The sequence below is a fragment of the Mirounga leonina genome, unplaced genomic scaffold (genome assembly GCF_011800145.1).
Source record: "Mirounga leonina isolate KUSES-001 unplaced genomic scaffold, KU_Mleo_1.0 Mir_94, whole genome shotgun sequence".
Lineage (NCBI taxonomy): Eukaryota > Metazoa > Chordata > Mammalia > Carnivora > Phocidae > Mirounga > Mirounga leonina.
The window spans coordinates 10240354-10252986 of NW_023270855.1; the positions used below are offsets into that span (position 1 = coordinate 10240354).

Consider the following 12633-nt stretch of genomic DNA (forward strand, 5'->3'; position numbering starts at 1 on the left):
CCTGGGTGGGACTTGAGTCTCAACACTCCCTGTCGTAGGGAAGGTCCAAACTTGCAGCCGAGTTGGCAGTGGTGATGCCAGTGACTTATTAAGCCAAGATAAAGTAAGAATATTTCATAAAGCAGCTGTGTAGGACACTTGGATCCTCTAACGTTGGTCTCCTGGCCAGTGATGCTCCTCCGGTGATGGATAGTGGGCAGGACCAAAAGAGTCCTATGCCAGGTTGGGTGACAAAACAACTGAGGGTCTTCCTCCTCCATGGTTCCATGGAATGAAACAGGTTAGATAACCAGGTTATTATAACTGACATACTTCTTTTTTGCAGCAGGGCCTGAAAAAAAAATGTAAGAGTCCGTTGTAGCAATGACCTTATTTGCAAAGGTAGAAACAGAATTAGATCTGGGATGACTTGAATACAATGTCAAGATGGAACTGTGCACCACTGGGAACACACAAATCACTTTGGATTCCTATGACTCTTTCTAAGGTTCTGTCTACTAAAATCTGCAGTGCCCAGCAATTCTCAAACCATCTGTGCTCTCTATTCTAAGACGTCTCCAACCTCCCTCTTTAAGGTTTATAATGGTTACTAAATTAATTAGTGGATGCCGTGCTTTCTAATTAGCCTACCCTAAGCTTAAAGGGCCCACCCATGTTGCAGGATATTTCGCTGTGTGATCTTCTCCCAGACCTCCTCATAATAAATGGCCATTGCTTGGGACAGGTCTGTCCTGGGTCACTGCGATTGATTTCCATTGACTACAGATTAGGTCAACCAGTGCCTTCTTCAGTTAGGATTCACACAATCAAATTACTAGTGACTGACTTGCACAGTGTTATCATCAGTAAGTTGTAAATGGTAATTTGTAGAACTATTTCCATCAAAGTTTGAGGCTCACTTAAATCTCACCATGCACGCCTTTTATTTGTTTTCTTTAAATAATAAATTACTTTTCTATTTGGTATAGTGATTCTAGAACCCAGTTCTACTCGTTCATTCATTCATTCATTCAGCATTGGTTGCCTACCATATGCCAGACATGGGACTAGGCACTGATGAGCAGCTGATGAGCCGCTGATGAGCAAATCAAACCCTTTCCTGTCCTCATCCTGGAAACAAAGACACCAAGATCCCAAAGTATGACTGATTTATATTATACTCTAGTTCTCAATACCAGGTAATACAATTGCTGTAATGTGACATGTTCTTTATTCATTAAATCTCAGTAGTTTTGCATCAGCTTCTGTTGGACACAAAGTAACTGTCACGTAGCATTTACTGATGGCTTATTTTACTTACTGTTTCTTATTCTAAGTAGTATTGTTCATTTAATATAAACAAGTAACAAGAATTCTTCCACACCTCTTAAGTAGGGATTCATATGGGAATTTAGAAGAATGGAGAAGCTACAATAGCATACTGAGAGAGTTTGCATCTGAACTTTGAGTAGGTAACGCAGCTAGTATATTACAGATACATATATGCATGTGTACACTCTACAAAAAGACAGATTTTATTTTCTGGATTAAAAATTCAGACTCTCCTTCTGGTAAATTTTTATTTAAAGATCCAGACTCATTTCTCTATTAAATCACATTGCATTTGTTAACTAAAATTAGAGGAGAAAATAGAATTATATGACATTGAGGGTCCTCTGGAAAATCTGGTCATGAGCTGGGTCATGGTGCATCCTCCTTGATAAATACATGGTATCAATAATGCCTCAGCCTTCTAAGAAGGTTCCCATTGTTAGTACAGCCTTCACTGTCTCACTAATATGCTTGGTTTAAATATAAAGAGAAAAACTTTCTAAAAATGTTTTCTTTACTCTGAAGCCTATTTACAGTGTCATAGCTAGATAACTCCAGCAGATAATTGCAAGAAATAATCACAGCCTGCCTCGTCAGATGGTAATATACTAATTATCCTCAGCAAAAAAAGGAGGGGGGAGAGGGATCAAAGAAAAAACCCAGAGGTTTAATGACCTAAATATCTGAGATTACCTTTATTGTGTGATTATTGTGTGACTGTTTTCCGTATAAGCATAACTGTCTAGTGAAAAAAGCACAACATATTTGAAATTCCTCAAACAGGTTACTTGAAAACACCAATTTCTCTGGAAGAGTCTTCACCAAAAGAATAAGGAAGTTAGAAAATATTGTCCTTAAATCATAAAGCTGAGCATTGGTTTGTATTAAACTATCATCAAGATGAGGTTATGCTGTAAAAAATTCAAAATGATGATAATGTTAGTGGAAATTCACTGATGCTTGGCATGGATTACCTTCTTGTGTTTGTAAGCCTTGAGATGAATGCTGTTTATAATCTCCACCTTATATAGGAAGGGTCTGAGGCTCAGAGGGACTGGCATTCCAAAATGAGGCTGATGTTTGAATCTACAGTTTGCTCTCCAGACCATAGTAGGAAGACCATGCTGCATTTGGACTCACCTGACCCGGGTTCTGATTCAGCTCTATCATTTACTTGAGGTGTGACCTAGACCAGTCCAATGACATTGAACTTCTCTGAGCCTTTGTAAAAATGGTTAGAATAATTGTTACCCTGTGGCCTGTTAATGGCATAAATGTATGAAATATTCCAGTTTCTCATCTGGCAACATAATGCATAAAGGTATTTTTAAATTACAAAATTCTTGTACAAATGATTAGCCTCAATTCATGCTTTCTTGGCAGAATAGCTGAGGAATTTTGCAGCAAAATGATAATGGAGTTGTGTAGGTCCTAGAATGGCAATTTATGTGCTTTTCAGAGCAATGCCCGATGTATTATAATGTTTATTTTTAAAATGTTCTAGCCTTATGAGTAAATAAGATAAGTACCAGTGGTGTCTGACAATTCCATTTATTTGAATAGCAATGTAGTTTATGGCCTAGAAAAGAAAATTGCTTAGGTCAAAATAGTTGTACAGTGAAACACTTTCTAAGGAAATATACTTTTAGTATTTTAAAGTAGAATTTCTCTTGTAAAGTTACAAGTTTTTCTTGTAAAGTTACAAGGAACAATAAGAATATATGACAGGGTCCCTGTCGAATTTTTAAAAGTTACCTACATCGGTAGTTTTCAAAGCAAGGTATCTTAGAGTTGATGTTTATAATGAAGCAGTATTATGGGTACTGTTTTTTGGAACGAATTACTTTGCTCCTTAAAAACGTTAGACATTCCATCTTACTCTTGGTGTTTTGTCAAAATCAAACTGGATTTGACATTAACTTGAACTACTTGAACTACATTAACTTGAACTACTATAAGTGAACTACTTGTTTTCTCTCTAATTTCTCATGAGAATTTTTGTCTCACGAAAGCTTCATTTCTCAAGTGTGGTCCATGGAACACTTTCAACCCAGTCTATAGAAGTGAAGAAAAAAATAATAAAAAATGGAGAAGAAAAAGAGTCTTATGGATATTATAAGAAACATTGAATTATGGGAAACATAAATAAATATAAAATTTTGAATAAGATTAAATAAGCCTCTTTTCTCTATCCCATATTTAATTTATTTTTTATTTTTATTTTTATTTTTAAATAAAAATATTTTTTTAAATAATAAGGAACTGCATAGTTCATTGACAATATTCCATATATTTCTGTGAGCTCTTGTTAAAAATTTAAATGTGTATGTAGATATATATATACACATATCAGTGTATGTATGAAGTGATTCAAACAGCCACAGAAAGTGTAGACAATCACGTATCACAGCCTTGAAAATAGTGCATTAATGGGGCGCCTGGGTGGCTCAGTTGTTAAACGTCCACCTTCGGCTCAGGTCATGATCCCAGGGTCCTGGGATCGAGCCCCACACTGGGCTCCCTGCTCAGTGGGAAGCCTGCTTCTCCCTCTCCCACTTCCCCCTACTTGTGTTCCCTCTCTCACTGTGTCTCTCTCTGTCAAATAAATAAATAAAATCTTAAAAAAAAAAAAAAAGGGGCGCCTGGGTGGCTCAGTCAGTTAAGCGGCTGCCTTCGGCTCAGGTCATGATCCTGGGGTCCTGGGATTGAGCCCCACATCTGGCTCCCTGCTCGGCGGAGAGCCTGCTTCTCCCTCTCCTTCTGCCTGCCACTCTGCCTACTTGTGCTCTCTATCTGTCAAAAAAATAAACAAAATCTTAAAAAAAAAAAATAGTGCATTAATATATTTACATCTTTGCTTCAGGTGCCCCTCCATCCACCCATGGGAAATAAAACACATCTGAGCCTTCCCTACTTCCCCACCCCCACTGCCAGTTCTTCCCTCTTTCTCCCATCCCAGCCTGTTAGTCTGATGTGGGTCTGCATCTTTCCCAATGAGGCTCATGCTGCTATTGCATACGTAGCTGCCCATAAAATATAGAGTTTTGCTTTGTGTTTTTTCAATTGTACAAAAATGGTATCACTGTGCATATCCATTTGCAACCTGTTTTTCATATAACATTGTCGTTTTAATATTTATTTCTGTTGATTTGGTAATCATAATTACTATATAGTTTCCTGTATAAACATAGAACAAGTTTCTAATTCTTTTTTTATTGATGGACCCTACTTTATATTTTTTAAAGATTTATTTATTTATTTGATAGAGACACAGCGAGAGAGGGAACACAAGCAGGGGGGAGTGGGAGAGGGAGAAGCAGGCTTCCCGCTGAGCAGGGAGCCCAATGCGGGCTCGAACCCCAGACCCTGGGATCATGACCTGAGCTGAAGGCAGACGCTTAACAACTGAGCTACCCAGGCACCCCAATATAATTGTTTTCAATAGCAAACAATACTGGAATAAATGAGATTTGAAAACCAATATCATCTATAAAGTTAAATGATAAATTATAAACTAGGAGAAATTATTTGCAATATATTTAATTGACAAAGGAGTGTTATACAAAATTTTTAATGTATACAAATTAATAAATAAAAGACAATCTAATTTAAAATAAATGAATCAAGTGATATCAAAAAGTAATTTGTAGATAAAAAAAAACATGAAAAATGCTCAACCTCATCAATTGGAAAAATACAAATTAAAATAATAAAGAGATGGCATTTCATGCCTAGCCATTACAAAATAAAAAGTGCATTTGCACTAATACCACATACTAGTGAGTGTGTGAAGTGCAGATTCTTAGACTACTCTGGTAAAAATGGAAATTGGTATAATCGCCATGAGAGAACCATTTGGAAAGACCTAGAAAAGCAGAGGATATACATAGCATTGACACAGCAGTTTTATTTCTACATATGTGCCTGACACACGTTTTCACATGTGCACATGGACATGTGTGGGGCCTCTCAGGGCTATTAACATAATGTTGTGCTTTGTGATTCTCTAAGAATTCTCCTATAGCAGCTGGGCATATAGTACAAATGAGCAAAGTGAGTCAAGTGTACAATATTAAGGAACAGCATGAACCCCGATCCATTGAAAAACACTTTCCCCATGTGATAGCATAATGATCTGTAGGATGTTACCTTATTTTAGAGTCAGATATTTCATTTTTTAAAGAGGAGCTGGACTTCTGTGTTGTTAGGTGAAGCTTCATTTTTTATTCATTTGAAATCTCTTTTCAAAATTTTTCATTTATTGAGCACATCTTATATATTGGGCTGTCTTCCAGGCTTTACAAATGCCTATTTTTTAGTGCCAAGTTTAAAATCCTATTAAAACCTTGAGCAAATCAAAGGAAAGAGGCCAGGGGCTAGAGTAAGTCTCTGAGCAGCCACTTTGTAACTTTCTGAGGCTGTTTGCACTGTTTTCCAAATTTATTTGATTGCATAGCCCTCTCTCCCCTTTTTAGTGGATCCCTTGCCACTATACAAGAATGTACTTTTGGTTCTTTCTTAAATGTTGGTCCTGCCTGTTACTTCTGTCCTTTGTAAAGCTTACCAAACTCGGGAACACTGGTTTATTGCCTGATGAAATTTGACTCAAACTGACTTTTCTATGAACCTATTCTAAGTGGTATCTGTGCCTCCCCTCCCTGCTGCCATTGCTTCCCTGTCAACCATAATTCACAGCTGTTGTTTAGTTAAAAATACTTTATTTTTTTAAAGATTTTATTTATTTGTCAGAGAGAGAGAGAGAGAGCACACGTGAACAAGCAGGGGAAGTGGCAGACAGAGGGAGAAGCCGGCTCCTTACTGAGCAGGGAGCCTGATGCGGGACTCAATGCAGAACCTGGGATCATGACCTGAGCCGAAGGCAGACGCTTAAGCGACTGAGCCACCCAGGTGTCCCTAAAAATACTTTAAATGGAAGAAATTCTTCATATTATAGTTTACAGTCACTAAAACAAAAGGAAATACTTTTAGCTATTAGTTCTGTGGTCACTGGCTGTTTCCTGCCTGTTCATTTCATTAGTAAATGGCCTTAGCCCATCGCTTAATGGCAAATGAGTATATGTTACCTTCAATTGTTAATTTCCACTAAGAATTTCAAAAAAGCTAGTAAACTTCTTATATTCCTAAATCTTTTTTTTTTCTTTTAATTGTCTTCTAAAAGTAGCACGTTACTCAGCCAAAAAGATGGAAAACCCAAGGATGGAGAATATGATTACCAAAAAAATGAGGCATTCACAGTTGTTCAAGTTGAACACTGATCTAAGGAAATCTGAGACTTTTCTGCATCTTCTCTGTCCCACCTCCAGCTCTACCGCAACAACTTACCAGGAGAATGCTGGAGTATTTGTCTTTATGTTAGTTAACTGGACTTCTTGACACAAAGAGCTTGTCAGGGGTTAAAATACAATCAGCTAAATATGTCAGGATTCCACATCACCGGTAATTCTAATCTAGTTACCAAAGATCCAAAATCTGAATTTCTGTCCATGTACCCAACCATCCATCTAATAAAATATTATTTAGCACCTGTTAAATACCAGTCACTTTAATACATGCTAATCTTGCAAAATGGCTTGGAAGTTTGCAAGCTGTTGGTTTGCTTCTCATTATTGTAAATTTGGATTATTTGACAACATTTAGAGAGGATTGCTATGTGCCATCAGCAAGGGCTTGGCATTTCCTTTGTTGTTTTTCCTACATAACACAATCAGCATAAGACAAGAGTTCATAGGCCAGACTCACACTGAGAGGAGTCCCCAAAGCAAATTGGCACCTTCACCAACGTTGAATGAGGGAGACTGTTCAATGGATGATGGGACCAGTCTACCGTATGTGCAGACAATAGTAATCCGGTTCAAGAAAACAGAGAAGCAACATCCTAGATATCCTTAGAAAAAATGTGCGAAGTGCTTGCTCCATTTTCATTAGGAACAAAGATATGAGTCAGGTGTAGTCCCTTTTGTTAAGGAATTTGTTTTATGGTTGGGGAAATGATTATAGGGACTGTGATAAGTGCTTAGAGATACATGACAAGGGCTAATTAACTCTGTCTTGGATGGGGGTGTTTTGTACTAAGCCTGAGAAAGCTTCTCAGTGAAATGGGCATTTCATTCATCTGAATGACGAATGGGAAAATATAAGAAGGATGCAGGTGCAGGGTGCCTGGGTGGCTCAGTCGTTAAGCATCTGCCTTAGGCTCATGTCATGATCCCAGGGTCCTGGGATCAAGCCCTGCATTGGGCTCCCTGCTCTGCGGGAAGCCTTCTTCTCCCTCTCCCACTCCCCCTGCTTGTGTTCCCTCTTTTGCTGTCTCTCTCTGTCAAATAAATAAAAATCTTTATTAAAAAAAAAAAGATGCTGGTGATTTAAAAGTATACCATGTTCCCATCAAGGTGTGTGGGGAGGGGAGTCAGAAAGTTCTGGAACTGAAGGTTGACAGGGTAGGAGGGTCCAGATAATTATTTTGGTGAATATGCATGCTGCCATACTAAATTCAAGACACTGGAAATAGTGATGAACAAGACAAAATCCCTATGGTTATTTATCTTCCTAATGGAGTCTCTTGTCAAAGGCCTTGAGTGCCAAAGTAAGGCAATGGCAGTTGAGAGACCATCAGTGATTTTGAAGCAGAATCTTCAATCCTCAACTTGGAGTTTCCCTCCCTACAGTGTTAACTAGCTTTCTCCTAACTACCTCCTACTCCTCATTCCCTTTGTAGTTTCTCAAAGTCACTTGATTCAGGGAGCCTTTCCTGACCTCCTCCAGACTAGTTAGGTGCCCCTGCTCTATTGTCTCAGGGCTTCTCTACTTTTCCTTTGCCACACTTAGCACAGCCAGGGTGTGTCACTTACTGCTCATTGCTCTCGTGTGTCTCAGACATTAGTAGTGCAGGTTTAAGGATGGAAGAGACCCTTGTTTTTCCTAGTGCTTAGTAAGTGTGTAATACCAAGTCAGTGCTCGGTATTTACTGAATGGATCACCGTAGAGAGGCTTCTGCTCTCTGAAGTCATTGTCAGATCTAGGAATGTTTTAGGAGAAAAGGAGAGTTCCACCCTTCCCTCCTCCTGCCCCTGCCCCAGAATACATGGGAACTTGACTGGCTTTTTCAACCACTTTTTTTTTTTTTCTCAGTGTCCCACGTGGTGCTATTGTATACAAAGCTATTGCTGTAACTCCTTAGATTGCATTTGTAACTTTTAAATCACAGTATTCTTTTTTCCCCTTTTAGCAGCCACAGAGGCCCAAAACAGCCTAGCTAAAATTGAGAAATCAATTTTCAATTCTGCCATGAAAACAGTCAATGAACATTCTGTGTTTCTTTAAAAAAAAATAATTTGTTTTTTAAGATGTAAAGCATCAAGCAGAGGTTTACATGGTTCTTGGAATATGTTTTGGAAGCAAACAGACTAGGTCTCTGATAGGAAACATCTTTAAACTTGGCCAAGATCTGGGTAGTTTGATTGAGGCTATATATGTTTTGCCCTAGAAACAAAAAGGATGCTCTAGATTACTGCATCAAAGATTTCTATTTTTTCTTGTTATGCACTCTGCCTGGGCATTCAAAAGCTTTTGTGTGTTTTGCAATTTCAGTCTATTACAGATATGAGCGTTCTGGAGCATATTATGGATGCAGTGGTGCATCCAAGACTGAAGCTGTGCATGAAAGCCCGTCTTAAGCATAATGTTACAAATAAGGCAATAGTGACAAAATAGTAGCAGAGTAGTACTTAGTGTTCCTGGATGAAAATCTCTAGCTAAAATCCAGGTCTTGCTGTTTTGGAGTAGGAGATTCACAGTCCATTCATTCACTTCTATTTTCTTTATTCCACTATTACTGAGAGCTTATGGTGTGCTAATGGTAGTTTGGTTAAAAACAGTGGCACAGAGGTAGGGGAAAATAGTCTCTATCTTTGAACAACTCCTGCTTCAGTGCAATTCAACACATATTTATTGACCACCTACTATGTGTCAAACACTATTATAGGCAGGGAAATTTAGCCATGTTACAGAGCTGCACAACCCCTGATTGTATGGTGCTTATATCCTGTTGGAGAGAGACAGATAATTTTTTTAAAAAAAGGTAAATGCAGCCAATTCTTGTTATTTGTTGTTATATTCTATAAAGTTGCTACAAACACTGAATTATTGAATACTGAATCATTGCTCCTAGGGGAAATACAAGGTTAGGTTCCTATGAGACTCTGGCCACAACACTTAATCAATCAAGACATAGCCTTGATTTATGTTTGTTTTTGTTTGAAGATGCTTTATTTAATATATATTATTGATTGGTTATCATTGAACTCATGGCCAACAGAATTATAACTCATGCATCCTGAACTTAAGAACACTAGATAGCACTTCAGTTTGGGAGCTGCTTTAAATAGCAAAAGAACCGACAAAAATGCAAAACTTAGGTATTAAACAGACTACAAATTCACCCTTAGAGCTAAAACAAGGCAGAGCACCACCTTGTTCAGCCTTAGCTGAGACTGTGTGCATTTAATGACTCAAATATTTCCCTACTCTGAATACGTCTGCAAACAACTACAAAAGCACAAATAATGGTTTTGGAGTTACGCATCAGTTTTAGCAAGTAAGGGAGTTTGTAAATAGTATATGTGCTGCCAAAGCGAGCACTGGGGAGTTTGTAAATAGAGAACCCATGAACAATGAGGTTCAACTCTATGCTGATGTCAGGCAATCCCAAACACTATGAAAAAAAAAAAAAAGACTATGGGGCTAGGCAGATTAGGCAAGGTTGTCCTCCTAGGAAAGGTGATAGGTAAGGTACAGAGAGGATGACATTTGAGCAGAGGCTTGAAGGAGATGAGAAAGAAACTATGAAAATTCTTGGATCATAGAGTGAACAGCAGGTGCAAATCCCTGAGGTTGGCATCTGAAAATCCAGGATGGCTGGAATAAAGAGAGTGAGCAGAAATGGTGATATGCATGAAGAATTCCAACATGGCAGAAGGTGCCATCATAAACTCAAGGAAGGTTTCAAAGTGGACGAGAATCTTGAGCTGTAAATTGTGGACATTTCTCTGCCAGGGAAACCAGAAATCAAGGGTACAGGTATTGAAGAACATTCCACGTGGAGGACATGACATTGGCAAAGGCATGTTTTGTGAAAAAGCTGAGTGTTTGGAGAGAATGGCAAAATGTGTGGAGCATTTAAAGAGGACAGGGTTCATGGAGAGAAGAAAGAATGCTAGGGAAGATGATTAGGGAGATTAATCTCAGATTGGCAAGGGTATTTTATGTTACATGTAGGGTTCTTATTATGAAGATGAACTGTGAGAAGTTCACCAATATTTGAAAGAAGTAGAGAATGTTCCAACAGTAACCTGAAGGATGAACTGGGAATAGGGAAGAGGTGGGTAGTAAGTGCGGACAGGAGATCAACTTGGAGTTGATGGAGTGATTAGGATTGTGTTTGTGGTAAGTGGAATTCTAAGACAGTACTACAGTGGGGTTCTAGATGAGGAAGCAACTCATAGTTCTAGCAATGCCCTTGCTAACACCTTGTTCTCTTAGGCATGAGAACATGGAAAAGAGCCTTTAGGGCCATTGTCCTGGGGAAGTACCTTGAGGCCAGAGCTACGGTGCTTATTTGATTGATTGATTGATTGATATTTAATTTAGGAGGGGGTGTACATGACATGGCAGACAAGTGTTGTTAAGTTCAGTTAGGTTGACTTTTTTTTTTTAAGATTTTATTTATTTGAGAGAGAGAGAATGAGAGACAGAGAGCATGAGAGGGAGGAGGGCCAGAGGGAGAAGCAGACTCCCTGCCGAGCAGGGAGCCTGATGCGGGACTTGATCCCGGGACTCCAGGATCATGACCTGAGCCGAAGGCAGTCGCTTAACCAACTGAGCCACCCAGGCGCCCCAGTTAGGTTGACTTTTAATGTGACTCTAGATCTTAGAGAATCCAGGGGGCTCAAGGAGAAGAAACCAGAGAAGACCTGGCCAAGGCAAAGAAAGAGATGAAGGCAACCTTAACTTGCCTTCCTTTCTTGGAATCCAGCTCATCTTAACCTGGTAGGCAAAAGACTGAGCCTGAGAACTGAATATCTGTACAGGAATAAAGATGCAGTATTTCATAAGCTGCATATTTTGGGATACTGGCTTTGGAAGATGGAAGGATTGGAATCTGCTACAGATAAGAGAAATCAGCCAAAACTTTAGTTTAAAGCAAATATAAAGCAAATGTCTACTAAGTATTAAACACTGGTTGCTGTGGATACAGAGGGAATAAGACATGTCCCTGTCCTCAAAGAGGTCTCAATCTAATAGACCAGATTCCCCTGTGGCTAAACTGGGCATGGATTGTAAAGGTTAAGTATGTAACAGTGAGATGTCATACATCAGCTTCCACTATGTATGAAACTCACTAGCTTATACTCAGACCTGAACCTATTATGTCAGTTTCAACATCAGAACTTTGTAATGATGGAATGTTCCTTTTTTCTTATTATTAATTTTGCATATTAATTTGCTCATTTATTTAACATTAGTAAATCTTTATGAGCAAAGACATTAATATTAAAAAACAGTGAATTTCAAGGTGATTTATTTTTGTTTTTCAAGATAAATAACAAACTTAAAAAAGTAAAATAGTAAATCCTACAGATTAGTACTAGGAAAATATGAATTTAGATTAAAAATGTATTAAGAATCTTGATAGAAAATAAAAAGGACCAAGCTATATGCATAAAGATGTTCATGAAGAGGTAAAATAATATTTGCAGTTTTGAAGAATCTAAATCTCTAACACTAGACAGGGGTTAAATAAATTCTAAAGCATTCTTTAATGGGACATTTAAATCTATCAAAGGTAACGGTTATTAAGATGATGGAGCAACTTGGAAATGCTTATGCCATAACATTAATAATGTTTAGCGCAAAGAATAGGTTACAGAATTTTGAGTGCTCTATAATTAAACTGTGTACTGGGAAGTCTGAAGGAAATGGATCAAATTATTAAAAGCTAAAAGAAAGCTGGTGGACTTTTCAAATGTCAGTATCATAATGGACAAAAATATGATGTGGGACTATTTCAGATTAGAGGAGTCTAGAGAGACAAAAACACTAAATGCAGCGCCTGATCCTTGACCATGAATTAAAAATAAACCTCAGAAAATATTAGCCGTATTGGTGAAAGTGGGAACATTTGATTTTGACTTTATAGTAAGTAGTAACATTGCTTTCAAGAGAGAACAGACAAGAGAATTTGTGTTCAGATAAAAGACGGATGGAACAGACCCTTAACCACGCCGTGCATGAGTAGAGATAGTG

The 12633-nt window shown here is 38.2% G+C and overlaps 1 protein-coding gene across 1 annotated transcript in view; it reads right to left on the reverse strand.

The window, feature by feature from the left end:
• Positions 1-249: 249 nt before the first annotated feature.
• The window catches only part of GRM7 (glutamate metabotropic receptor 7), a 621924-nt gene continuing 609540 nt past the window's right edge, over positions 250-12633 (reverse strand). Inside the window, exon 9 of the mRNA XM_034998142.1 lies at positions 250-331. Within this exon, the coding sequence (XP_034854033.1) occupies positions 282-331 (50 nt within the window). The 3' untranslated portion in view covers positions 250-281. The remainder of the gene's footprint in view (positions 332-12633) is intronic.